At 48.4% G+C, this 25,098-nt stretch overlaps 1 protein-coding gene and 1 long non-coding RNA gene across 5 annotated transcripts in view; both read left to right on the top strand.

The window, feature by feature from the left end:
• Window positions 1-24,089, top strand: part of LOC133244047 (uncharacterized) — a 30,312-nt gene extending 6,223 nt beyond the window's left edge. Inside the window, exons 1-5 of one of the 4 annotated variants that reach the window (XR_009735270.1) lie at window positions 1,108-4,820; window positions 7,011-7,096; window positions 13,965-14,178; window positions 16,778-17,100; window positions 18,776-19,415. Coding sequence is in view for 1 of the 4 variants with exons in the window: in XM_061410726.1 (XP_061266710.1) it covers window positions 11,341-11,344; window positions 13,965-14,178; window positions 18,776-18,998; window positions 23,875-24,039 (606 nt within the window). In the remaining 3 variants the exon portion in view is untranslated. Of the gene's footprint in view, window positions 1-1,107; window positions 7,097-9,383; window positions 11,345-13,964; window positions 14,179-16,777; window positions 17,101-18,775; window positions 19,416-23,874 lie in introns of those variants that run through there. The other 3 variants (XR_009735268.1, XM_061410726.1, XR_009735269.1) reach the window with 3 other exon arrangements.
• Window positions 21,274-23,809, top strand: LOC133244048 (uncharacterized). The gene is made up of 2 exons (XR_009735271.1): window positions 21,274-22,875; window positions 22,925-23,809. It is a non-coding gene; the product is annotated as an uncharacterized LOC133244048 (long non-coding RNA).
• Window positions 24,090-25,098: the final 1,009 nt, after the last annotated feature.

Here is a 25,098-nt window from a genome sequence, read left to right as displayed (position 1 = left end):
TAAGACAGTATATATGCCCACACCATGTTGATTAAAACACCTTTAATTACTTGCAAATTACCTGCATTATGTGATAATGCAAATCAGGGATGTCAAAAAGCTGTGGCTCCAATTCGTGAGAAAGAGACTATTGATTATTTGAAGGCTTGTCGCAATCTAGGATTAGAAACTCAAAAGATGCAAATGGTAGCTGAAACAATAGCTGCTGCCTTAAGAAAGGGAAATAAAGGATGCTTTACATGTGGAAATAAGAACCATTTGAAAAGGGACAGCCCTAAGAAAGCTTAAAAAAAAAAAGAAAAATATATAAAGATAAAAGACCTCCAAAAATCTGCCCTCGCTACAGTAGAGGAATGCATTGGGCAAAAGATTGTAAGTCTAAATCTGACATTGAAAGGAAACCTATTCCAGAAAACTGCAAGCAGGGACCCCCCAGGTCCCCTTCAGCAAAAACCTGAGACAAATTCCATCTTTTACCTGAAACCCTCAACATCTGGCAGTGCTGCCATCGATATACCAGCTTTGGTTTTAGATACTATGAAGTTAATGAGCTCTATTTAAATTCAAATTCACATGAACTGAAAAATATTAAATATATATAATTATTTACATATGAGTATAATTTAAATATAATTGTTTGCTAATCTAATTAAGACATGTCTTAAATCATCAACATTATATAATACTTTTATTATGCCTAGGTTTAAGGTAAACTAAATTTGTCAAAAAGGTAACTCTTTATATATATATATATATATATATATATATATATATATATGAGATAAAAACTTTTGGATAAACTATTAAAAGTTATTATATTTTTAATAGAATAATCTATTATTATAATCTGTTATTATAATCTAAAATAGTCTCTTAGGATTGGAATAACTTAAATTTCTAGAGTTGTACTAAACTAAATAATAAAAGTTTATTAAATAGCTAGGTCATTTCCAAATAAAATAAGATTTTAAAACATTAATTACTAAACATTAAATTCCTCTTACAAAAAGTTTTTCTTACAGAAAGACTAAAGAGATTTTAAACTATTAATAAATATATTTTATAATGTATAATATATTGATATATATAAATATAAATATGTATTTATATGTAATAAATATATTCACCAATCTATAAAATGCTAATGTACAAGACACTTCATAGTTGCTAAGGAAAAGTGAGATATATGCTTTTAATAAAAAGATATAAGATATGACATACTCAGATATACATTCCACATTTTCCCTGGGGGCCCCTCCTCATTTAACAAACAATACAATTATTAAAATAACTTGGAAGAATGACGAGCCTATTTGGACAGAGCAGTGGCCCCTCACGAAAGAGAAATTACAGGCAGCTAAGGAACTTATAGATGCACAACTAGAATTAAAACATATTGAAGAATCTTGTTCTCCTTGGAACTCTGCTATCTTTGTCATAAAAAAAAAAAAAAAATCTAACAAATGGCGTCTCCTAACAGACCTTAGAAAAGTTAGTGCATCTGTGAAACCTATGGGTGCATTGCAACCAGGACAAGATTGCTTTTTTAATAAACCTTTACACCCTTTAGACCAATAGAGATTCGCTTTCTCTCTCTCTTATCCTAATCATATTAGACCTCATAAACGGTACCAATAGACTGTACTGCCACAAGAGATGATGAATTCTCCCACCATGTGTCAGTACTATGTAGCCAAAACCCTTGAGCCTGTGAGAAAGCAATTTCCTAACTTTCTTGTTATTCACTATATGGATGATATATTGTTTTCGGCTCCATCTATCTTAAACACTGAACACATGTTTGATATAGCTCAACTATGCTTTAAAAACTCTAGATGAATCATTGCCCCTGAAAAAATTCAAACCTCTACACCATACTATTACTTGGGGTTCGTTGTTAATAGGCAACGCATTACTCCCCAACTAACTCAGATCCGTGCTGATAAATTATCAACCGTAAATGATTTTCAAAAGCTCTTAGGGGATATTAATTGGATTAGACCTTCTTTAGGCATTGCTAATTATCAACTGAATAGTCTATTTAGTACTTTAAAAGGAGATCCTGATTTAAATAGCCCTCGTTCACTTTCTCAAGAGGCACGAGAAGAACTCTGTTTGGTGCAAAATAAATTACAAAAACAATTTCTTACTCGCATCAAAATAGATTTACCTCTAGAATTGTTTATACTCCCCTCTCATTCTCCCACAGGACTTATTGCCCAACAAGAAGACCCAGTAAAATGGATCTATACCCGTTTTATGGAAATAAAGTCACTTACACCCAACCTTGATTTAATTGCTCTAATCGTTATCAATGGAAGAATTAGGACTAAAACTCTAATTGGCTCCGATCCTCATAAAATTGTAATACCTATCAATAAATACATATTACAGGTATTCCTTATAATCCACAGACACAAGACATAGTCAAAATAAACACATCACACACTAAAGTTACAAATAAAAAAATTAAAAAGGGGAATACACAGGTACACTACTGTCTTCCTTATCTAAAGCAGACTTTACTAGCTTCTAACATATTTTCTAAACCTATAACTATTGTTACTACAGCTTTATTTGTTTTAAATTTTTTAACCTCTTCTTAAGATTCGACCCAAGGGGGCCCCCGGCATTCAAAATGGAGATGAAATAAGAACCCCAGGAAGAAGAAATTCCAATACGGGCCATGTCTGCTCCAAAGATCTCCAGAAAGCACCGCCTTCGGCGGCATCACCCCGATGATCTCCTCACTTGGAGACAAATAAAAGCCCTACTAATCAAGCTGAAAATTTGGTCTCTCAACAGGGGTTGCCTCCGAGTCCTGAGTACATTCTCCTGGCAATGCTCAGTCTTTTGGCCTGTACCTCCCCCTGCTCAAGCTCAGACTAACACCCAACCCCCTCTATTGCAGGTGGTCGAATGGACGGAGAGAGGACCAATCATTTCAACTAATGACTCTATACATATGCTTTCTCCCTAGTACATGAAAGGGCCTTCATACCCTGGGCAGGAAAGAAAACTAGTTAATATTTCTTTAGGCTATGAAGTCCTTCCCTTGTGCACGGGCCCAGCAAAATTGTGCATAAACGTCAGCCGACAAACTTGGGCTGACAAATTTGGGCTTTCATCCTACCTCCAAAAGAAGACTTTCAGACACTGCTTGGATTATTTACTGCCCTTTCGTTGTCTGTAAACCATGTTTATACTACTGAAACTTTCGGGAAAGAGTTAGGGAAAGAACAAAGAACTTTATGCAAAGGGTTTACTTATAAAAACTTTACTTATACTCCCATTCCTTGGGACAAATGTCAAACCAATCAAGAAAATCAATGTTTGTGGCTAATCATACAAGTGTTGCTTGGGGACCCCATGGTATGTGGTTATCTGACTGCTCAGATGATACTAACAACACTGTGTGTGATATGGAAGGTCACTGACACTATGATGGAACATTACTATGACAAACGACTTCTTGAGTGACTTGACCATGGATTAGCCCCACCTCCTCCTAAGATCGTCCTCCATAAACAGAGTGGGCCTGAACAATGGGCCATTTGGAAACTTGCTGCAAGCATCAGAGCACAGAACAACTTGGAACTTGGACCGGACATTTCATAGGGACCAGTCGTCATAGTAACTATTTCTTTCGCTACAGTCAGTCATATTTTATACAGGCCTGTGTCCCACTTCCTTTTGTTATAGCCATAGAAAATTTACAATTTAATGAGACTTTTACGTTCTGTAACTTGTATTAATTGCAAACTATATACTTGTATTAACACCTCTATTTCTTTAAGCTTTTTGTGTTATTCCTGTTCACGTCAATCACAGTGCCTACAACTGGGAACAAATCAAATTTCATTTAATAAATATACGTGATAATGCCTCTCTGAATGTACAATTACTATAAAAGAAAATCTTTAAAACTTTTTTCTAAAAATCTGCCCTCTTCCCCTAATTTGGAAACTTTAGCTGAACAAATTACCTGGGCTAGACCCACGAGGATGGTTTCAAAGTATTACCCACAGTATCGGGTCTGGAACTGTAGCTTTGGTGATTGTCTTGATAATTATATTTGTTGTTTACCGTCGCCTTTCTATAAGGTTGGTTAATACTAACCAAATTCATTTGGTCAAGACCTTTTTTTTACAAATATAATAAAATAGAGGGAATTGTCAGGAAGCATTTAACAAGAGGCTTCCTGTGTGCTGTTTTGGATCTGTCAGGAATTCTCTGCTCCTTATTAATTCCTGAAGAGGAGAGGCAAGCCTCTCCCACGGGCTGAAGAATCCAGGCATTTCCTTCATTAGTTTTTCTATACAGTGATAAGTACCCTCTTCCTTCCTGTGAACCATACGGTAAAAGTGATCGTATACAACTCTCTCTCCCTTTAATATGGATCACCTATGTTTTGTAAGTCTGGAATTTTAATCTTTATCTTTGCTGAGAATAACTACCTTGTAAGACAGTATATATGCCCACACCATGTTGATTAAAACACCTTTGCTCCATCAGAGCTCTGGTCCCCATGTATTTCTCTCTCTCTCTCTCTCTCTCTCTTTCAGGGTGATCTCTTGGAGCGCAGAGGCTCTCTGAGTTCACTTTCCTACCCGGGCTTCTAAGACCCTCTCGAGAAGGTGCTCTCCGTCTTCACTCCATCGAGAGGGCACCTGAGGCCTCCGTGAACAGAGCAAGTCCCGTGTCGGGGGCTTTATTGGCTTTCTGCATAAATCAAGGAATATCAGCCTTTTTCTCTCCTTTACCTTCTCATCATCGACTCTAGACCACCAGGTTCCAGTCCATTAAAGGACTTCAACAAGGTGAGAGCAGCCAGGGACTACGCCCGTCGGATTGGCCCTCACCCAGTGAAGCGTTGGGGTTGTGTTTCATTTTGTTAGCATAGTTGTGGGCCCTGCTGGCCAGGGCATTTTGGCCTTAGTGGGCAGGATCGACCCCAGCAGTTTACCTTGTAAGAGGTTGTGCAGGTGCTGCATAGAGGATGGGCGGGGGCCCCACAAGAAGGGAAACACTGGCTGGAGGAGTCACGGGGGCATGTGGACTGAGCTATCAAGTCAGTCCTTGAAGCAGAAAGGCTAAGCCCCTTAACGTCTCCCTTCTTCCAAGGAAAGAATACACTGGCTGGAAGAGTCTCTGGGGCATGAGGATCGAGCTAGAGAGTCAGTCCTTGAAGCAGAAAGGCTAAGCCCGTTAATGTCTCCCATCTTACAAACCACGGACCAATGTGTCCAGTATTTTAATGACGGGTACCTACTGCTTACGTGTATGACATACACCCTCATAGCTTCACATGTCTACTACATGCCTCTTACAAGTGCTGGGCACTGTTCTGGGTGCTGGACACTCAGTATGTAGTAGGGGATATGTAGTCCAGGATCTTTCTATTTCTGCAAAGAAAAATAGAAGAACAAAAGACTCCGTGTGGTTCAGCTTGAGCAAGTTCACCACGTGGACGGCCCTGCATGCATGTAAATTGTGGTAAAATACATATAACATAAATTTAACATTTTAACCAGTTGACTGAATGACTGGGTGGCTTCAGTGGAGTCAGGCTAACAGATGGCCTTGGGGTGCCATCCACCTTTGTCCCAGAGGAACACTCCAAATCTTGGTGGCCTTGTAGACCTTCCCTTTATTCTTCACTCTCCCCAGTGGCTCTAGGTCATTGGTCTGTGTGTCATTTAAGAATCTCTTTATCCACTTTGTTGTTAGGTTTATGTTTTGGAAAGCTTCTCAGACGTCCCTGGGACTTGAGAAGGCAGGCTTGGATTCCGGGTTCTCCCCTGCCACGTGCCTGCCAGGTCGAGGTGGAGGCCAAAGGCCAGTCTGAGTTGTGGTGGTCTATGTGGTCTTGGGGTCAGTGGACCCCCTCTTCTCTGGAAGGGCAAGGAGATCCTTTGTGTGAAGCCTGGAGAGACTTCACAGGGTCAGTCTTCACAGTCTCTCTCTCTTTTTAATTTATGTTTGCATTTAGTTTCTCATTTAACTGTTTTCTAGGAGTTTCCAACTCCTAGTGTAGAACTCAAAATATGCAGGGAGCAGCTTCTTAAAAGAGAAGAAGAAATTGCTGAACTGAAAGCAGAAAGAAGCAACACCAGGGTCAGTAGGGGGATTCTCATGTGTTGACATTTGCCCCACGTGGGTCACCGCTAGCCTCCGTGTTGCTGTCTTTAAACTCTGTCTGATTTTCAAGTCATTTTTCACATCTTCCCACTGAGCAGACCAGGGTGGATCACTTCGGGGTTCTCATACCTTACTTCAAATTTATGATGAGAGCTAATGTAATTTTAGTACCTTTGAGAGGGGAGTTCTCAACTTACATTTTTGTCCACGCTACACTTTGTGTGGGATCTTAGTTCCCCAATCAGGGATTAAAACCCATGACCCCTGCAGAAGGGTGGAGTCTTAACTACTGGGCCCCTGGGGAAGTCCACTCTTAACTTTAGACTGAACTGGCAGGATTCCAACGTGCCTTAGCATGTTTCCAGCTGTAGCGTGAGGCTGAAAGGAGTTATCGGCCCTGAAGTCAAGCATGAGGTTGAAAGTGCCCCTTTGGCCCTGCCCTGCAGCTGCTGTTGGAGCACCTGGGGTTACTGGTTTCCCGGTACGTTCCATCCCTCTGGATTACAGTGGGCAAGTGGCAGGCACAGTCCCCAGCTAACATGACCAGTGAGGTGGAGGTGCTCAGGGCACTGAAATTGCTGTTTGAGCACCACAAGGCCCTGGACGAGAAGGTACCAGCCACCCATCCATCCTGGATTTGTACACTTAGTGCCTTGTTTTGACCTCACCGATTGCCTGGAAGTGCTGTGTTCCTTCCCTGTCAAAACAAGGCTAAGGCTTCCTTTCCCCCTTAGAGACCCTCCCACGGCTCTCTAAGCCACGAGTAAGACCTGACTAAGGAGATCGCACTCAGGAAGTCATAGAAAAGCAGTCACAGGAGGAGAGCCAGTTGAAGGAGTGCCTGGCAGCCCTCTCTTTCCACGTTACAGATCTGGAGGAAGACCTGGACACGGCCAGGAAGAACCTCCTCAAGTCCAAGGACATGAACACGAAACTGCAGTGGGACATCCGCGAAGTGAGTGATGGCGGTCGTGTCTGCCTGAGGTGGACTGTGGGTCCCTTCTTCTCCCGGTGATCTCAGCCTTGGGATGGCTGCGTGAGTAAGAGCAGAGCACTGGAGAGACCACAACTGGCTGCCTCCCCACCTCTGCGTTGAGGTCTCTGGGGTAGAAGAGGCCTGGTCCAGGCAGTCCGTTGGCAGTGGCCCGACATGAGGGCAGCCCTGGCGCTGTGCTGCACCCTGGGTGTGGACTCCTCCTTTCCACAAGTTCTAGGGGGCCCATTGTGCTCCTTTTGTAAAAATTCATTCATCCATTCATTCATTAATTGGTGTATAGTGGCTTTACACTGCTATGTCAATTTCTGCTGTACAGCAAAGTGAATCAATCATCTATCTATCTATCTGTCTATCTATCTGCCTCTCTTTTAGATTTCCTGCCCATTTACTTCACCACAGAGCACTGAGTAGACTTCCCTGTGCTGTACACTAGGTCCTTACTCATTGACTTTATGTGTAGCATCAGTACTGTATATATGTCAACCCCAGTCTCCCAGTTCATCCCCGCCTCCACCTGCCTGTTGAATGCTGAAATTTCCTTCTGATTCCCTCAGATGAGTCTGGTGACATCTGTGGAGCCCGTTCTCTCAGAGAGATGGGAGCATGCTGTGTGGGCTCTGCTGAGGCAGCTTGCCTGGCCATCTTCTCGAGTTTTCTGAGGTTCCGCTCCTTGAAGGGATGTGTGACAGTGATACAGTCAGACAAGTCGAGTGATGTTTGCTCACCCTCAGATCTTCAGGCCCGAAGAAATGTGGAATCATGATGTTTCTGGCGGTCGTGTCTGTGGGGGTCATGATTTATGAAAAACATTCCAGGGATGTGGTGCTGCTACGGGAATCGTCCCCACTGCCAGCCAGCCAGCCAGTCAGCCACCCTGTCCTTCTGGTGGGAAAGTGTTGCCCCGCACTGCCGGTGGGCACTGGCTGGTGATGAAGAGTCAGGCGGGGTTGTGCTGGCGTGGCTGTTGGGAGCGTTGCCCGGAGCTCAGTGAGCAGCTGAGGGGCCGTCCGTCCGTTGGTGGGCAGTGGGCGGTGTCGGGTGCTCGCAGACCCTCCCAGAGCAGGGTCACTAACAACCGCCAGGGGGCGCCCTTCTGCCTGTGATCTTCTCCAGGCTTGGTTTCTCCTCCCCCCTGGCATCTCTGCTGTCCTTCCCCGGTTGGCCTCGTAGTCTGACCTTTTGTCTTCCAGAAGCTCTGCCACTAAGGAGGCTAAACGGTTCAAACTTCCTTCCCAGCTTAGGAAGGTAGAATGTGTGCCTCGCGCGTCCTGCACTTGGCGCTGCCTGCTGCCTGCGCTGGCTTGCCACATGCAGTCCGAGGAGGGGGCGCAGTGGCGGCGGTTGCGGCGCCCAGGGCAGAGGGGAGCACGTCTCCTCTCACGAGCCGGTCACCAGCACCCTCCGTGAGCCACGCGTCACACACAAAACTGCACAGGCTGCGTGAGCAGGCATGCGGGCATGCCCCCCACGAACCTGGGGCCCGTGGTCCACACAGAGCATGGTCTGCTTGCCGCCCCTGCGGTCACAGCCCGCGTGCCGTCAGGACAGGGTCGTTGAGAGCGGAGCTGATGCTGTTCTTGGCGGACAGGCGGGAGAGAGTCATGGCAGCATGGAGAATAGGCTGTGCCAGATGGAGGCCCAACTGGAGGAGAACAAGGAGCTGCAGCGGGTGCCTGTGCTGACGGGGAGGCGGCGTCTGGGCAGGAGACACGGCTTGGGCAGGGGCCAGCGCTGCCTTTCTCCGCCGCTCCCTTCTCTGCCGCCGAGTGTGTGCATGTGTGGCCCCATCTGCTGATCCGGGCACCCACCTCCTTGGGAGCAGGGCCAGAGGTGGTCGCCCATAGGCGGTGGGCAGGAGCCAGGGCGTCCCCACGTTCAAAGAGGCTGCTTGTTGCTCTGACCAGCCAGTCTGGGAGCTGCTTGGGATACAGGTGGACCTCCCAACTGCCCCTCAGACAAACCTGAGGGTGCCAGCCCAGGGCCCATGAAACTGAAGGCATGGTGCCCAGGTGTGGAGCCTGCTTGCCTCGGACGTGGCACTGGAGTCCCACATGCCAAACTGCTGGTCCAGACACGGTGTATGTGTAGGATGGCTGCTCCTAGGCAGGACGAGAACCGTAGTTGCGCTGCGACAGAAGGTGCGTCAGGAAAGGGTGATGGTGGAGGCTCACATCACCGAGTCCTGAGAGAGGTTTCCTGGAAAGGTTGGCCACACGGCAATACAGACCACTCAGGAAATGGAGTGGGGATCCCGGGTCCAGCCTCACGTGTCAGTACTGTCCCCACCATACCTGTGTTCTTGGGCCTGGACTGCAGAGCCTCAAAGACGGGCTCCCAGGGGGCAGTGGTTCTGACTCCCATTGTGAGACCTGTGGTGAGGCGCCTTCCCGGCTTAGGCAGAGAGCTCAGTGGCTCCCGATCAGGGGTGCTCTTCCTTACTTTCAGAACTGCTGTTCAGAGGCTGTTGAGATCAGGATGCTGTTTATGACTAAGCCAATTCAAAGTCAACTTTTGTTTTGCTTTAAAAATCTTTGAATGCCGATGCCTTATTGTGGAAGCTGTGACAGGTTTTATTTCCTTGGGCTCAAAAATCACTGCAGACGGTGACTGCAGCCATGAGATTAAAAACTGCTTGCTCCTTGGAAAGCTATGACAAACATAGACAGCATATTGAAAAGTAGAGACATCACTTTGCTGACAAAGATCCATATAGTCAAAGCTATGGTTTTTCCAGTAGTCACGGATGGGTGTGAGAATTGGACCATAAAGAAGGCTGAGCCCTGAAGAACTGATGCTTTCGAATTGTGTTGCTGGAGAAGACTCTGTTCTAACAGAAAATAAACTGTTTTTAAATGTATTACAATGGAAAATTTCAAACATGCACAAAAGTGGATGGAGTAGTATAATAAATACCCATGACCCATCAATTAATCTCAGCAATTTTTAACACAAAGCCAATCTCAACTAGATCATTCTTCTCTCCATTTCTTTATACAATAGATTCTAAAACAGCTTTTTAAACCTTGAAATTGATGCTCATTTTATAAAACACAGCCTTGCCAACTTTGTTATTACATTTAAAAAATGCTTGAGGTAATTATTTCCAGTTTTTTAATATGAATTTTCATATTGGAAAAGACCCTGATGCTGGGAAAGATTGAAGGCAGGAAGAGAGTGGATGACAGAGGATGAGATGGTTGGATGGCATCACCAACTCAATGGACATGAGTTTGAGCAGATGCTTAGCAGAAGTCAAGTTACATTTTCCTTATGGCTAATCCACTGCTGTAACACGTATAGCATTTATGGTTTTGAACACTGAATGTGTTTGCATTATAGTTGAATTTAGAGTGTGTGGCCATTATGTGTGGTTCAGAATTCTGAGTAGTCCTTTCTGGGATCACCTGAAAGCTGAGACAAAGCGTGAGCCCTTCACGTGGACTGTGCTGTGCGTCAGAAAGATAATACGAGCCACCTACACAATCAAAAATTTCCTAAAACCCAATGGGCTACTTGACATCCTTCTTTCACTGTGAGTCTTGAAATCTTCTGTGTGATTTCCACATCTAGTGTTGCACCAGCCTGTCTCACGTGCTCAGGGGCTGCACGAGGCGAGTGACTGCCATGGCCGACAGCACAGAGCTGCCAGGTTGAGTCGAGTGACTCGGAAACTTGGCCCGTTTGCCTTGTTTTACCCCATAAGGAAGTGAAGTGGGCTGTAGAGGAATGAATGTGAGGAATGCCCAGGAATGCAGGTGAGCTCCATGGAGACCGTTTAAAGCAATGAGAGGAGTGAGGGCAATAGAGTGAGTTGTGTCCCCCTGACCCGAACCCCCGCCTGAAGTCGAGCTTCTCTCTACAGACTTCATCGTTGTTAATGGCTTGCCATGTTTCCTCCAGAGAAACCTTTTCTGCACCTGAGATGGAACTTCCTCCTCATTATGGTTTATGGGTGAATATTGTTCTGAGTGTTTATATTTTCTAGGGACTCCTAGAGAACATTTTCTCAGAATTAAAATGTTCGGAGTGGATACCTACTCACATAACCTGTTCTGCACATTTTGGTGCAAGTCATTTTACATCAGGAAAGCAAGCGGTGCAGGCTGTGTCATTTGCTGTTTCGTAGGACCAGCTGATTCTAAACCTGGAAACCCTGAGAGCTGAACTGGACCAGATGAGAGTGCGAGGGGCTCCCTTCCACTATGGGTAGGCTGCTCCCCCGGGCAGCTCCCCTCAGCGCTGTCGAGTGTGACAAGGGCCTGTCTGGTGTGTGGACAGTATGACTGGGTGTTGCTCATGGTCGCACCTCAAGGAGCCTGTAGCTTCGTGACCAGCGAGAGGGAAGAGACAAGCATCGTTCCTTAGGGTCAAACTTGGTACCATGGAGTGGTAGTCACAGTATTGACAACACTCAAAACCACAGGCAGAGATTTGGAAGTGTGGGGGCGACCAGTTGATATTTGGGTGTATTCATTTGAGGGGCCTGACAGACTGTGACACTGATGTTTCGGAAGAGTCGCAGAAGGTTAATGACCTGTAGTCTTTTTTACATGAATGGAGACTGAGACATGACTTGCCGTTGACTGCGGTGGGAGGAATCACCTGGCTTGTGAATGAGGCGAGCAGATTACTGAGCATCCTGATTTTTTCTTCCTCATTGTTCGAGGGGTGGTAATTCTTATTAAGTATTTAAATGTTTCTTTGGCTTCTTCACGGAAAATGGTCACAAGTGAGAGACAAACTTTAGCAAAGGTCATTAAGTGCTTAACTGGTGACATTCATTCATCTGTAGGAAATCGACTACTGCTTGAAGCCTGACTTAGGAGACAGTTTGGAGCCCATACGCATATTTCTGTGTTTGTGTACTTAGGGGATCCTCACAGTCCAGGGCCCCAACCCAGCCTTCTTCTAGAGTAAGGGGATATCATTTGAGACAAAGGCAGAGCCAGAAACTGGCAGGTGGAGTCCGAAACCACAGTGGGTGGAGTTCAAGGAGAGCACGTGCCCTGCAATATGGATAGGGGACATGGCTGGACTTGCTGGTAGAGCTCCCCCAAGGTGAGAGGCTGGTGCTGTCAGAAGTGGGGAACCCCTGCTCCCGGGGTGGACAAGGTGAGTGTGAGGCAGACTGTGTAGACAGTGGAGAAAGAGGAGGTGGACATGGCCTCCTGCTCTTGGGGGTTTTTGGGTAATGAGGAGGGCCCTGGTGCCAGGACCCGAGGCCTGGCATGGTTGGGGGGCTCAGATGGAGAAACCTGGGGCCTGGTCACCAGTCCCCTGTGTGTCAGTGAGTGTGAGAGACGAGAAGAGGAAGCAGCCGCGGGGCAGGAGGGCCCGCTGTGCTCTGAAGACAGTGGGCCACAGCGGCTGGTGCGAGGGGTGTCTCCAGGAGGCAGCTCTCGAGGGGTCACGGCAGTGACGTAGCAGCACAGGTGGGGCTTCGGAGTGGGGCTTGCGGGCACTGTGGGCTGGGTGGGGAGCACTATGCTGGCTCAGGAGAAAGGGAGTGGGGACTGAAAACCTGGCTCACAGGCCGGGCAGGCACAGCATATTTAGTGGGCCTCCCAGAGGAATTGGTCACCTTGTCTCTGAGACCTTCTCCGGGGGGCGGGGGATAGAGCTTCGGGTGATGAGGGGGAAAGAGATGGAGGCTGCATCCCGAGAGGGGACTGGGAGGTGATGGTTGGGTGGCGACCCAACCCGGAGGCCTCTGTGGCCCTCAGAGGACCCTCGAGGGTCCGCAGTCCACAGTGGGACTGTGTCGTACCCCCTACCCAGATCCCAAGTGTGTTCTGGCCCCAGGCCCTTGGGTGGAAGTGGAGCAGAGAAGGGAGCAGTTCTGTGAGGAGGGAGAGGAGACAGGAGGGAAGACAGGTGTGGCTCCGGGAGATTCCAGACTTCCATCTCCTATGCAACACAGTGTTCCTTGCAAAACCGTCGAGCAGAGCAGCGGGTGACCCCGAGCAGGCTGAGCTGGTGGTTGGCCCTGGCCACTCTGCAGACGTATGGGGTGTCCTGTCCTCGGAGGAAGGTCCTGTCTCCCAGGTTTAGGGACTCCTGCACGTGAAGGCACCACCCTCTTCCCAGGGACAAGACTGAGCACAGCCCGGGCGGTCCTGCAGTGCAGGTGGCTCACAGTCAAGGCGGGGCCACCCTGCCTCTCAGCAGGCCCCTGCTGAGTGAGCTCCTGGCACCTGCAGGCCCAGGCCTTAGTGCTTAGGGCCTGAGCATCTGTGCTGGGCCTTGTTCAGCCCAGAGTCCAGTGACACGCTCGCCTTTGTTTTAATGGGAGACACCAGTGGTGCTCAGCTCCGAGCTGTGGGTCCGAGCCCTTTCTGCTGCGGGTTGTTTGAGACACCTTTAAAAACAATGAGAGCAGTGCAGACAGTGTTCCAGGCAGACTGGTGATTGTGATCCACAGACTTCCCATGGGAGAGGGAGGTCAGAGCAGGCGTGGGCCGAAGGGGAGGTGGGGTGCCAAGGGGAAAGCAGAGCAGGTGCAGGCCCCGCCCTGGGACCTGAGAGTGGGCTCCAGGGGGACCCTGGATGCCCCAGACTCAGACAGCCGATCCTGTCCTAGTCAGCTCCACACCCTCGCATCAGCATTGCCTTCCCCACATATGGGAGTTTTCCAGCTGCTGGGGATGAGCCCTGAGTGTCTGTGGAGCAGCCGGTGGGCTGTTGCTGTTGGAGCCAGAGGGCAGTGCCCTCCCGGGGGCCCTTTTGCTGTGAAATTGCCAATCTTCCAAATGGACAGGCTCTGGCTCGACTGACAGAGTGAGCTCTCTTTTCTTCTAACAGCGCTGCTCTTTGCCATGTGTTTCAGCTGACCCCACTTGGGCAGTGCTCTGGACCTCAGGTTCCCTGTGGCAGACTGGTCAGCAGACTACTCAGGAGATCGGGCAGTGCTACAATGCCCCCAGAAAGGCCAGCTGGCAGCGCTGCACGATGAGCTGTCAGAGGCAAGGACGATGCCGCCCTCTTCCCGTCCCTGGTGGGCACCTTGTGAGGCACCTGCCCCCTCACACTGTGGTCCTGAGGTGGGTTTGGAACAAAGCACTGATAGGTCGCTTTATGTCTTCCCATTTTCCTTTTTCTGGCTAAGAGTTTACTTTTAAGGCATGCTTTTTTTTTCTTAAAATAACCAATTTGGATAACTTGTGGCCTACTGTGAGGCCCAGCATGGTACTAATTACCACAGTTTTGAAATCATCCTACGAGTAAATGGATACACATATCCATCAGCTTATAGTGAGAAGAATTCTCATTGGGAGTTTAAGTGCCTTTATCTTTTCACCTCATTGATGCCATGTGTTTGTTCATACATGTCTGTGTTTTGAGCTTCCATATTCAGTGAGCAGTTAGTTTGGGCCAGACATGGTCAGAAGTAGGACTCCAGCAGTGAATTAAAAACCGTGTGTGTCCTTTATCCACTGCTACGTAACGAAATCATTGCAAAGCTTAATGACTTCCTAGGGAGCAGCTCACAGTCCCCAGTGCCTGTGCATTGTAGCAGGCGGGCCTGGTTCAGGGCCTCCTGAGGGCACAGACACAGGAAGGCCCCCAGGGCTGGATGGCAGGCTTTCAGATTCGTTTGGCTGCTGGGGACAGGCCCAGGTCCCTGCCGTGTGGCTTTCCCATATGGCCTGACTCTCCTCGGCACACCCTCTGAAAGCCAGAGCGTGGGGTTTAGCCCGGGGCCTTTTGCACCCTGATCCTGAGGCCGCACACCTTCACTTCTGTTTGCAAGAGTGAGCTGCACAGTCCTGCCTCGCTTAGGGGCTGAGCAGGAGTTGCCCCTTCTGCCGCTTGAAGGGAGGAGGAGGGAAGAATTTGTGGACCCCTTTTTAAACCCGCACAGCCTGTCGAACAGTAATGAGCAGGGAAAGGAGACCAGAGTGCCCGAGTTGTCCAAGGAGGAGGGGACGATTGTGTGTGAACAGGGTGGCCAGCAAGGTGACACCAGGAGGGTGACCTTGAACCAGAGACCCCGAGGCAGGAAGAGAAGTAGCCACTTGGAGATAGAAAAAGGGTCGTGTCAACCAGTGGGGACAAGGGAGAGAGCGGGCCGCATCAGGGAGGAGCCCGGGCTCAGGCCTCAGCAGCTTGAGGCCAGAGCCTGTTTCCTGAGGTGAGGAGGGCTGCCGGGACGGGGAGCTAAGAGCTGGGCCTCAGCCCTGTTGAGGTGGACAAGCCCATGGGGTGTCCCAGGGACTTGTGAGGAGAGCAGCTGAGTGTTCCGGCCTGCATCCGGGAGAGGACTCACTCAGCTCAGGGTGGACTTGGGGTCGTGGGCATACAGATGGCATTGAAAGCCACGAGCACGGTAAAGTCACCAGGTGGGTGCCCGTGGAGAGAGATGGGGTGCAAGGGTAGAGCTGTGGGGAACCCTGCATTCCAAGGTTGAGAAGGGGTGCAAGCGACAGGAATAACTGCAGGGAGGGCAGGGCCTGGATCCCAGGGAGAGACATGCTGGGGCGGGTGTGGGGGAGGGCAAAGAGGGGAGGGGGCTTGGTAACATGGGTTCTTCGAACCCCCGGGGAGCTGCCCTGCAGGTTGGGGCACACCCACCGCCTGCTGGCAGAGAGCTAGGAGCCGGGCGGGAGGGGACCATAGAGGCTGCTCCCAGGGAGCTTTCAGAGACCCACAGTGGGTGCTGCAGGGAGCCCTGGAGGAGGACTCTGCTGGTTCCCCTTGTGCTATTGGAAGGCGAGAGAAGGGAGAGGATTTGCTGACCGGGCTGATGGGGGTGAACCCATAGGCAGCTGGTTTGCTAGAGCGGAGCAGGAATGATGGCAGGTGGTCCTGGAGCCAGCAAAGGGGGTAGCCCAGGCCTGGGGTGGGGTTGTGATGAAGACAGGAGGCGAGGGCACTGGCCACAGGGGACAGGGAGCCAGCAAGCCAGCACCTCGAGGCTGCCCCTCAGTTCCTTTGAGGTCATGTTTGGGAAAGAAGGCAGGGCCTGGGTGACAGTGTGGCAGGGGGGACGTTTTCAGAGAGAAGGGTGTGAGGTGTGAGAGCCGGAGGGCGGGACGGGGCCCCGTGGGCCCTCTCCCGTGTGTCTCTGATGACAGAGCCACCCTTGTGGTGCGAGGGGCCGTCCCCCAGAACAGCCCTAGGGCCTGTGCCCCGAGAGGAGAGCCACAGGGGGGCTGGCCCTCCTGTCTCCTGGCTGACCCTGCTCGCTCCTGTCTGTGGGTGTTCAGACCAGCCTGGGAAATGGAGGGCTGGAAGCCTGCGAGGATGGCACTCTCTGGTGAACTGGTACCAGAGATGACTGCTGATAGGGACCCAGTGGCTGCCGAGCTGAAGGGTTCTTTTTTCTTATTTTCCTCCAGCCTGGCTGATGGAGGCATGGATGTATTTTTGTAATTTTCAGTTTCTGTCTCTGACTCCATCAGCCCACCCTTTTGAATAACCTCATAGAATGCCTGCCGTCCTAGGTGTCACCAGGCCATCTAGGAACTGGATTCTCCCCCTGCCCGTTTCTTCAGTCCTGCTCGATTAAGAGATGGCAGTGTCTCATGAACATGGCCCATTTATCCAGAGTCAGGGTTTCCATGTAAAATTGGGTTCAGTTCCTGATAGACTTGAGCTGCCCTGAATGTTGCTGACAAGACGTGGTCCTCTCGTGCCCAGATGCAGACCCTGAAGGAGCAGAACTGGGAGCACGCGGAGCAAGCGAGCATGCTGGCCGACGTGGCCCAGGCGTTTGAGAGTGACGAGGGCGTGTCTGACGACGAGGGCGACAGGGTCACCCTCTTCAGCTCGGCCACTCAGCTGTCGCCCAGCGGGCAGGCCAATGCCAAGACTCTGACTGTGATGCTTCAGGAGAAGCTGGACACCATCAATGAAGAGATTCAGTGGGTGATTGCGAACTCGGCTCCCCAGAAACTCGGTTTCTCTGAAGAGCTGTCTTCTAGGGACATCTGAGTGTTCCATAGCAAGAAACCTGACCTCAGGTCTGCTTCAAGAATTTTCAGTTTTTAGATTGCCCTTGCTTATAGAGCTCGGTCAGCCAGGGCGTTCTATCCACGGTGTGGTGTCAGCACTCTGTGGGGGGGCGTTGTGGGGTGTTCCCCGTCAGCTCTGAGCCCCAAGGTGGGTGAGGTGCCGAGGCGGTGTCCCCTATGGCCCGTGCACCCTCCTGTGTCCCTCGGAGCCCCCCACGTTCTGGTGAAAAGCCACCTGGTGAAAGCTGGAGTTTTGGGGTTGGCAAATTCCCACTCAGATCTGCATTTTCCTCTTTAACTTAATGCAGTGTGAAGATTGGCTTGTTGTAAGACAGTGGTCCAAGGACATGTGTTTGAGTTTTTCACATCTCATCAGTATATTTAAGATGTTTTCTTTAGACACCATCTTGGCAGTTATAACAATTTTCAAAACGGGATAGAATCCAAAGGCCTCCCTCGTGGTGAGCAGGGGGCCTTGGGTCTGGGTGCGGCCGGGTGGCTGGGGGCCCCGAGGCCTGCCTGGTGCCACACCCGCACAGCTATGCCCGTGTCCCGAGTCCACGTTCAGAGTGGCCGCAGGCTGGTGACCCTGCACAGGACCAGGCAGAGCTGCTGCTCAGATTGTTCTCGCCCCGTCAGCCCAGGCTGAGGTGCCCGTTCCTGTCGGCCGAGTGCGGGGATCCCGGGGAAAGGCAGGGGGTGAACGGGACAACCAGCAAACGCAGGTGGTGTCGCCTGCCCATTTGACGCCAAGACAGACAGCTTTGTGGGCCGTGTTTGAGCAGAGACGAGCTCAGAAAGATGATCTTTCTGCATCCCTGCAGGAAGTATGGAATGGTTATATATTAATATTTTTATTTTTACAGCAAGTTGTCAGGTAAAAGTGATTTTTCCTTATGCGACAAGTTGACTTGATGTAAATGGTAAATTCTGTCCATCAACTTGTAATCAACAGTGAAAAACTTTCAAGATGTATGAGTAGAAGTGAAGCTGGAGAGTTTACTGTCTGTAAGAATCTTGTATTTTAATTTGAAAGTCATTTTATTTGCATAATCGTGTATTTAAACTGCTATATAAAAACATCCACCACACATTAGGGGAGAAGAGCAGAAACTGTGAATTCTAGGTTAATGCAGCACATTGACATGAACCCAGAAACTCACACAAAGCTGGTGGAGAACTTCATCAAGTGATGCGTTTGTATATACACAACCTTAAAAAAAAAAAAAAAATCAACTCAGCACTTCATCTGGTCTGGAGACTTGTGTTTAGAAACTGCAGCTTGTTTGTGAATTGCTGTTTTGATTATACAGAGTTCCTGATTCCCAGTGGAAAAGACTTGAGGCACTGACATGCATCTCTGCCCTGAGAGCAGGGGAAGTAAGGGTTGTCAACTTGAGGTATCTCCTCAGAGGAAGAGAGTTGCCACCAGGGTCCCTGCAGAAGGTTAGAGTAAATAAGTGAAATCAAGCGTGAATGATCAGGGGCCAGTAAGACTCAACGCTAAGTTATTCTAAGTTTGAGAATATTCAAAAGAGGAAACGTAGAACCTTTTGGCTGAGATGTTCATTGAGCAACTGTTTCTGGAATTTGCTAATCATGACACAGAATGCCAGCCCAAATTTATTGTCCAGACAGGTTCCTCTGCTGACAAAGGCAGGTGATGCATTTTATTCTATTTTAGGTTGATCGAAGAAGAGAAGGAGAACACGGAGCAGCGGGCCGAGGAGACTGAGAGCAGGGAGGGCAGGGGGAGCTTAGGCAGCCTCTGTCGTTTTAAATCAGTGAGCTCCCTCAACCTGCTTCCCACCTCCTCGCATGCTGGCTCCTGCCCGCCCCTGCCCAAGCCCAGAAGGAGGTGGCACAGCCCGGCACAGGAGGGAGACCAGCTGGGCATCATGACTCTGGTATGTGTCTGCCTCCTCCCTGCCGCATCCCTCCCCCAGCACGCTGTTTTTTGTTTGTTTTTTGATTTTTCTCTTTATACCCAGAAGAAAATCAGGTACATTTGCTACGCTCAGAGGTCTAAAAGTTTTTAAACCGCCTAGTCTTTAATCATTCCACAATGGCACAGTGACAAATTAGTCTTGATATTTGGACCACTAACTTAGCACGTCATCATGAACTCAGCCAGAGCCTGCCTCTGTAACGTTGGGCCTGGCCTGTGCTGGGCACAGCAGCTGCAGGGAAGTTTCTGTTCTCAGGGAGCAGACAGCTTTGTGAAAGTAACTATAGGCAGCTGTCATGGCGTGGGAAAGCCGTGCAGCACATTTTCCATTGGGAATGCCTGGCTACAGGGTACAGGGCATGCGGTGGGAACAAAACCAAGAATCTACACTGGTCTGCTTGCTGATGGACCTGGCCACGCACTCCGGCCAGCTCTGCGTGTGAAACCAGGTTAAAAGCCCAGTGCCCCAGGGCCCCAGGGAAGATGTCAGGCTGCCTCACTTTTCCAAGTCTAAAACTGGGATGACGACCTAGGGCTTTTGGTGACAAAGTGTGCGGCTCTAAAGCACATGTTCCAGCTTTCTTGGGTGTTTAGCTTAGGTGTTGTGAGTGCATTGCTGTTTACCCCATGAAATCACGTGTACAACACTCTGCTTTGTAACTGGACTTGTATTATCCCTTTTTTCTGTTACCACCCATTTCATGTTAGCTGCATTGTTAGTCAGCTTATAATTAAATTAACCGTGAATCATTTTAGAGGCCTGTGAAGTGGTAACTAGTCCATTTTGTGGTCTTTTGACACTGTTTTTATAATTTGCATCATTGGCTAATTAGTTGATATTTAAAATTCTTTGACGATTTCTCTGTGGTTTCATGCTTGATTTCTTTCCGAATATTTATGAAAAGAACAGTTCTGTATGTTTTCCTTGCTGTTGGAGTTCTCTGACAGTGTGTCTGCTTTCATCATTGGTTTGGATTTCCTGTCTCATCCTGTTGTCTGCTTAGTCGTCCTCAATCCAGATCCCCCCCCAGCCCCCCGAGGCTGTAGTTTACTCATCCATCTCCCCTCCCCCGTCCCCCCACTTCCTCTGGTCATAGCAGTGCTGTGGTCCGCAGCATGAGTCCCCTTAGTCGGGTTTGTGCTTTGTCTTCCTGTCTCGTTAAATGGTGTTTTTCCCCCATAGCAGTAATTTGAATTGGTGTATCACTATGCATTTACAGGAGAAGGCAATGGCAACCCACTCCAGTACTCTTGCCTGGAAAATCCCATGGATGGAGGAGCCTGGTAGGCTGCAGTCCATGGGGTCACACAGAGTTGGACAGGACTGAAGGGACTTAGCAGCAGCAGCACGCAGGTATAAGCATAATGTAGATGGATCCTAAACTACATATCATGTGTAATTCATAAATGAGATTGTGCTTACATAAAGAAATGATCCTCTTAAGTGTAGAATTAATGGACTTTTAGATATGCAGATGACACCACCCTTATGGCAGAAAGTGAAGAGGAACTAGAAAGCCTCTTGATGAAAGTGAAAAAGGAGAGTGAAACAGTTGGCTTAAAGCTCACCATTCAGAAAACTAAGATCATGGCATCTGGTCCCATCACTTCATGGGAAATAGATGGGGAAACAGTGTCAGACTCTATTTTTGTGGGCTCCAAAATCACTGCAGATGGTGATTGCAGCCATGAAATTAAAAGACGCTTACTCCTTGGAAGGAAAGTTATGACCAACCTAGATAGCATATTAAAAAGCAGAGACATTACTTTGCCAACAAAGGTCCATCTAGTCAAGGCTATGGTTTTTCCAGTGGTCATGTATGGATATGAAAGTTGGACTGTGAAGAAAGCTGAGCGCTGAAGAATTGATGCTTTTGAGCTGTGGTGTTGGAGAAGACTCTTGAGAGTGAGTCCCTTGGACTGCAGGGAGATGCAACCAGTCCATTCTAAAGGAGATCAGTCCTGGGTGTTCATTGGAAGGACTGATGCTAAAGCTGAAACTCCAGTACTTTGGCCACCTCAAGTGAAGAGTTGACTCATTGGAAAAGACTCTGATGCTGGGAGGGATTGGGGGCAGGAGGAGAAGGGGACGACAGAGGATGAGATGGCTGGATGGCATCACCGACTCGATGGACATGAGTTTGGTTGAACTCCGAGTGTTGGTGATGGACAGGGGGCCTGGCGTGCTGCGATTCATGGGATCACAAAGAGTCGGACACGACTGAGCGACTGAACTGAACTGACACAATATCCTTTCTGTGTTGGTGCTTGTATTTAAGACTGTAAATCTCATCAGCTTTTGCACAGTTAATGTCTCTATTAGACTCGTTAAGAAAGTATCTTCTATAGTTAATAAAATGTAAAGACTGCACCTGCTATTATGCTAGCTTTCATTCTTACATATTATCACAGGGAACTTGCTTTAATGAATTTATTCTGAGAAGTTTTAAATCAAATTCTATGTCAGGATTTTACATTAATGTCCAAGAGCTGGTTAGATTTGTTCAATGTTAAACTAGGTATTATGGTAACTTCCTCATCAGTTAAATTACTAATTTAAAGTATAACATGTTTTTGATTAAGAGAAACGAACTTATAGAGAAATTTGGCTGAGAATAGACACCTGTTAAGGCCCTTTGTTGTACAGAATGCTGTGCTTTAATAAATCATGATGTTGTAATAGAATGGTATCTTCCTGAGTAATAATTTATAGTGTTTCTCTAGTAAATCTTGAATAGCTTATTTATCTTCTGTGGTCAAAAAAATGTTCTGCTTCCAGTCATATGTTCTGTAAATCTTCATGTCACTTACATGTTTGCCATCATTTTTGCTTTACTGTATTTGCCTCTACGGATTCTTGAAATTTTAGCTTCAGAGTCGCAATGAATCTGGTTTCTCTTCATTTCTTTGCATGCATCTATCAGCCTAGTGATTTAAGGAAGCAGTGTCGAAAGGTAAACTATTTAGTAATGTAGCACGCCTTTGTTTCTCTGTGAAGTATTAAAGAGTCCTTATCGTTTAACATGAATGAACACTGTGTGATTATGTCCTGGTGAATAATTGACGTTTTAATGGAAGTGATGAAACTCACCCACCACTTAAAATGTGCTGATGGTTCTGTTGGAAATAGGTCATTCGTTGGGACAGTTGTAACAGTGTGCCTTTCTCCCACTTGTTTGCCTTCTGATCATCTCATGCATGTTTATAATAGACATAGTATTATTTCTTATTTTTAAAATGTTCTTTACTTATGTTTTTGGCCATGCTACACAGCTTATGGGATCTTAGTTCCCCAAGCAGGGATCAGACCAGTGTCCCGGCAGTGAAAGTGCCAAGTCTTAACCTCTGGACCACCATGGAATTTCCGCTTGGTGTTTTCATGTAAGAAATGACTGAATCAGAGCCATAGATGTTAGATTTGCGGGAAGCCAATTTAATGATGGTGGGTAGCAGTGTGCAGGAGACTCTGTGTGCCAGGCACGTGCTTTCCGAGTCTGTCATCTCAGCCCCAGGTGAGATCCAGATTGCTGCTATCCCCATTCAGCAGACATAGACACTGAGGCTTAGAGAGGCCGGGCACCCTGCCCAGGCTCTCACACCCAGCAGCACGGTGCGGACTGGTCTGATCAGAGCCTGGACACTTAACCATGGTGCTGTCCAGCCACCTTTCCTCCAGAGGCTCTCGTGTCCATCACGGCATCCCTGATGGAGGGAGCATCAGGAGGGAGCTTGCTGCCTCTCCCCTCGGGTCACTTGGATGAGCCCCTGTTGTTGGAGTCCAGTGCCCCAAGGGCTGGCCTTCCTTGTCCCTCTCCTGCTCCCAGCCCACTGACCGAGTACTCCTGGGCCTTCCCGCAGGATTGGGATGGCTGTGCTCCAGTTCAGGCAGCTCAGTGCCCAGGAGCCCTTCTCCTGGGCACAGCAGACCAGCGCTGTCCCCCTGGGGTTGGTGACCTGGGTGTGCCACTCGCCTGCTCTGTGACCTGCTTTGCCCTCCTGTTAAGTGGACACGGTGCTGCCCATCCTGGCCATGTGGGCACCAGTGGTGTGGCTCCCATCCTGGGTAGGGCAGCCAGGCTGTGGACCCAGAGGCCTTCCTCAGGAGAAGGCCCAGGCGAAGGGGCTGGCCACAGTCCCTGACTTTGAGGCAGGTGTTTGTCTCCACTGAGTCCATAGTCAACCCAGGTGTGTCACTTCCCTGCTCTGTTCGTTGCTGTTTTCTGATTTTTATAAATGCTTATTTTAACTTGAATTTGAGATCGATCCCTGTTCAGTTCCATGTGGATAATTTCTAGCCTTTGTAGCCTTCTGTTGTCTGAGGGTTCTTGTTAGAGCTCAGGAGAGGGTGCCCAGTTTATCCAGCTGCTGTTAAACGAGTTCAGCTGTATTTTGCACTGTCACTTTGTTGTCACCAAGCTCCCGTGGGACTGCATGGGATCAGTATTCTTTACAGAATCCCACTAAAAAGGCACAGGTTAGTTGGTTAAAACAACACACTTATTGTTTATAAAAATACATGCCATGCATGTCTCCTAAAACCTCCCCTGGCTTAACCACACACCCAGATGTGTCAGTGAGACCTGTCTGGACCGTGAGGGGTTAATCTGTTCCCCACACTGTTGCCACCACTGTCTTTCCTGTCCTCACACCCAGGACCAGCAGAAACGCTGGGAGTCCAGGAGAGATCATCTCTCTCTCTCTCTTTTTTTTTAATTTGTTTATTTTTTAGTTGAAAGATAATTGCTTTACAGAATTTTCTTTTCTATCCAACCTCAACATGAATCAGACATGGGTACCCATATATCTCCTCCCTCTTGAACTTCCCACCCCTCTAGGGTGATACAAGATCATCTCTTAGTGAAGACCAGGGGGTGCTTTATGGAAACCACTGTGAGCGAATGACACTCAAACTGCGTGTAAGTACTTCAGTGAGTAGCCCCGAGTCTGTATGTTACCGAGAAATACGATCCAGGCACATGGTGTTCTCGTGGAGGGGTTAGGTACCTTTTCTGTGTTTCTCTTGTTGTCATGGGTTCCAGTAACCTGCATCATCACTACAATTGATCTTGGATGGTGGCACAAGCTGTATCTTTTTCTCCTTCAAACAGAAAGTTCTGGACGGCTTTGCTGAGAGGTTTTGTACTCTAGCTGTGGTGCTTCTGAGCAACATCTGGCAATGAGCAAAGTCCTTTCATCAGGGCAGTTCATGCCGTGCAGGGTCCACAGTGCTGGCGTTGCTCTGCTTTCCTGCCTGGCAGGGCCATCTGGTCACTGGATTCTAGAGAGGGTGGAGCCCAGCTGCAGGGAGGCTCCCATCCAGGGTCTCTGCACTCAATCGGATGCTCTCGCTGCCCCATAGCCCTGCTTCTCTTGAACAAAACAGTCCTTTAAGATGGCATTAAGCTAGAACAAGGGTTTTTTTGTGTGTGTGTACTTAAGGGAAAGCATAGCTAATAGATTTTCAAATAAGTTTCTGGTTATAATGTAACGCCTATGTGATTGCCATTTTCAAAACAGTCTATTGTTAGCCAATTGGACACTTACCTCACTCCCTCAGCTGCCAGCTTTATGGGAAGAGGTAGGAGATGACAAGACCACCATCAAATGTGAAACCTCGACCCCCGCCTCGCTGCGGTCCCTTTGGCTGGACCGCCTGCACACGGGGGCGCTGCACACAGCCCACCCACGAGGACCTCAGGGATGCCCACAAGTAAGCAGCCTGTGTGCGCGCCATCAGTTTCAGGAGCCCTGCGCCTCTTGTCTTGAAGGAGTTGCAAGGATGATTTTAAAGGAATACCATTGGGTTCAGTGCCTGTGTTTAGTGGTGAACTTCAGGTGCTGGGGAAGAAGAGCTCAGTGACCTCAGTGATTTTAGAAAACGTCCTTCTTTACAGATTGACTCCTGTGGGAGCTTTCTTCCTGATCTTGGTAGAGGTCTGCCCGGCCCGGGGCACGTTCCTGACAGTGATGGCCCTGTGCCTCTCAGGTTCACTCTTGAGGGTCCCTCCCTTTTCCTCAGGGGTATCCTCTCAGGAGACTCTGTCCCCTCCTGTGACTGA

Source organism: Bos javanicus, unplaced genomic scaffold, assembly GCF_032452875.1.
Source record: "Bos javanicus breed banteng unplaced genomic scaffold, ARS-OSU_banteng_1.0 tig00002102_1, whole genome shotgun sequence".
Classification (NCBI taxonomy): domain Eukaryota; kingdom Metazoa; phylum Chordata; class Mammalia; order Artiodactyla; family Bovidae; genus Bos; species Bos javanicus.
The sequence above is the reverse complement of the archived record's forward strand: the minus strand, read 5'-3'. Positions and strand labels throughout refer to the sequence as shown.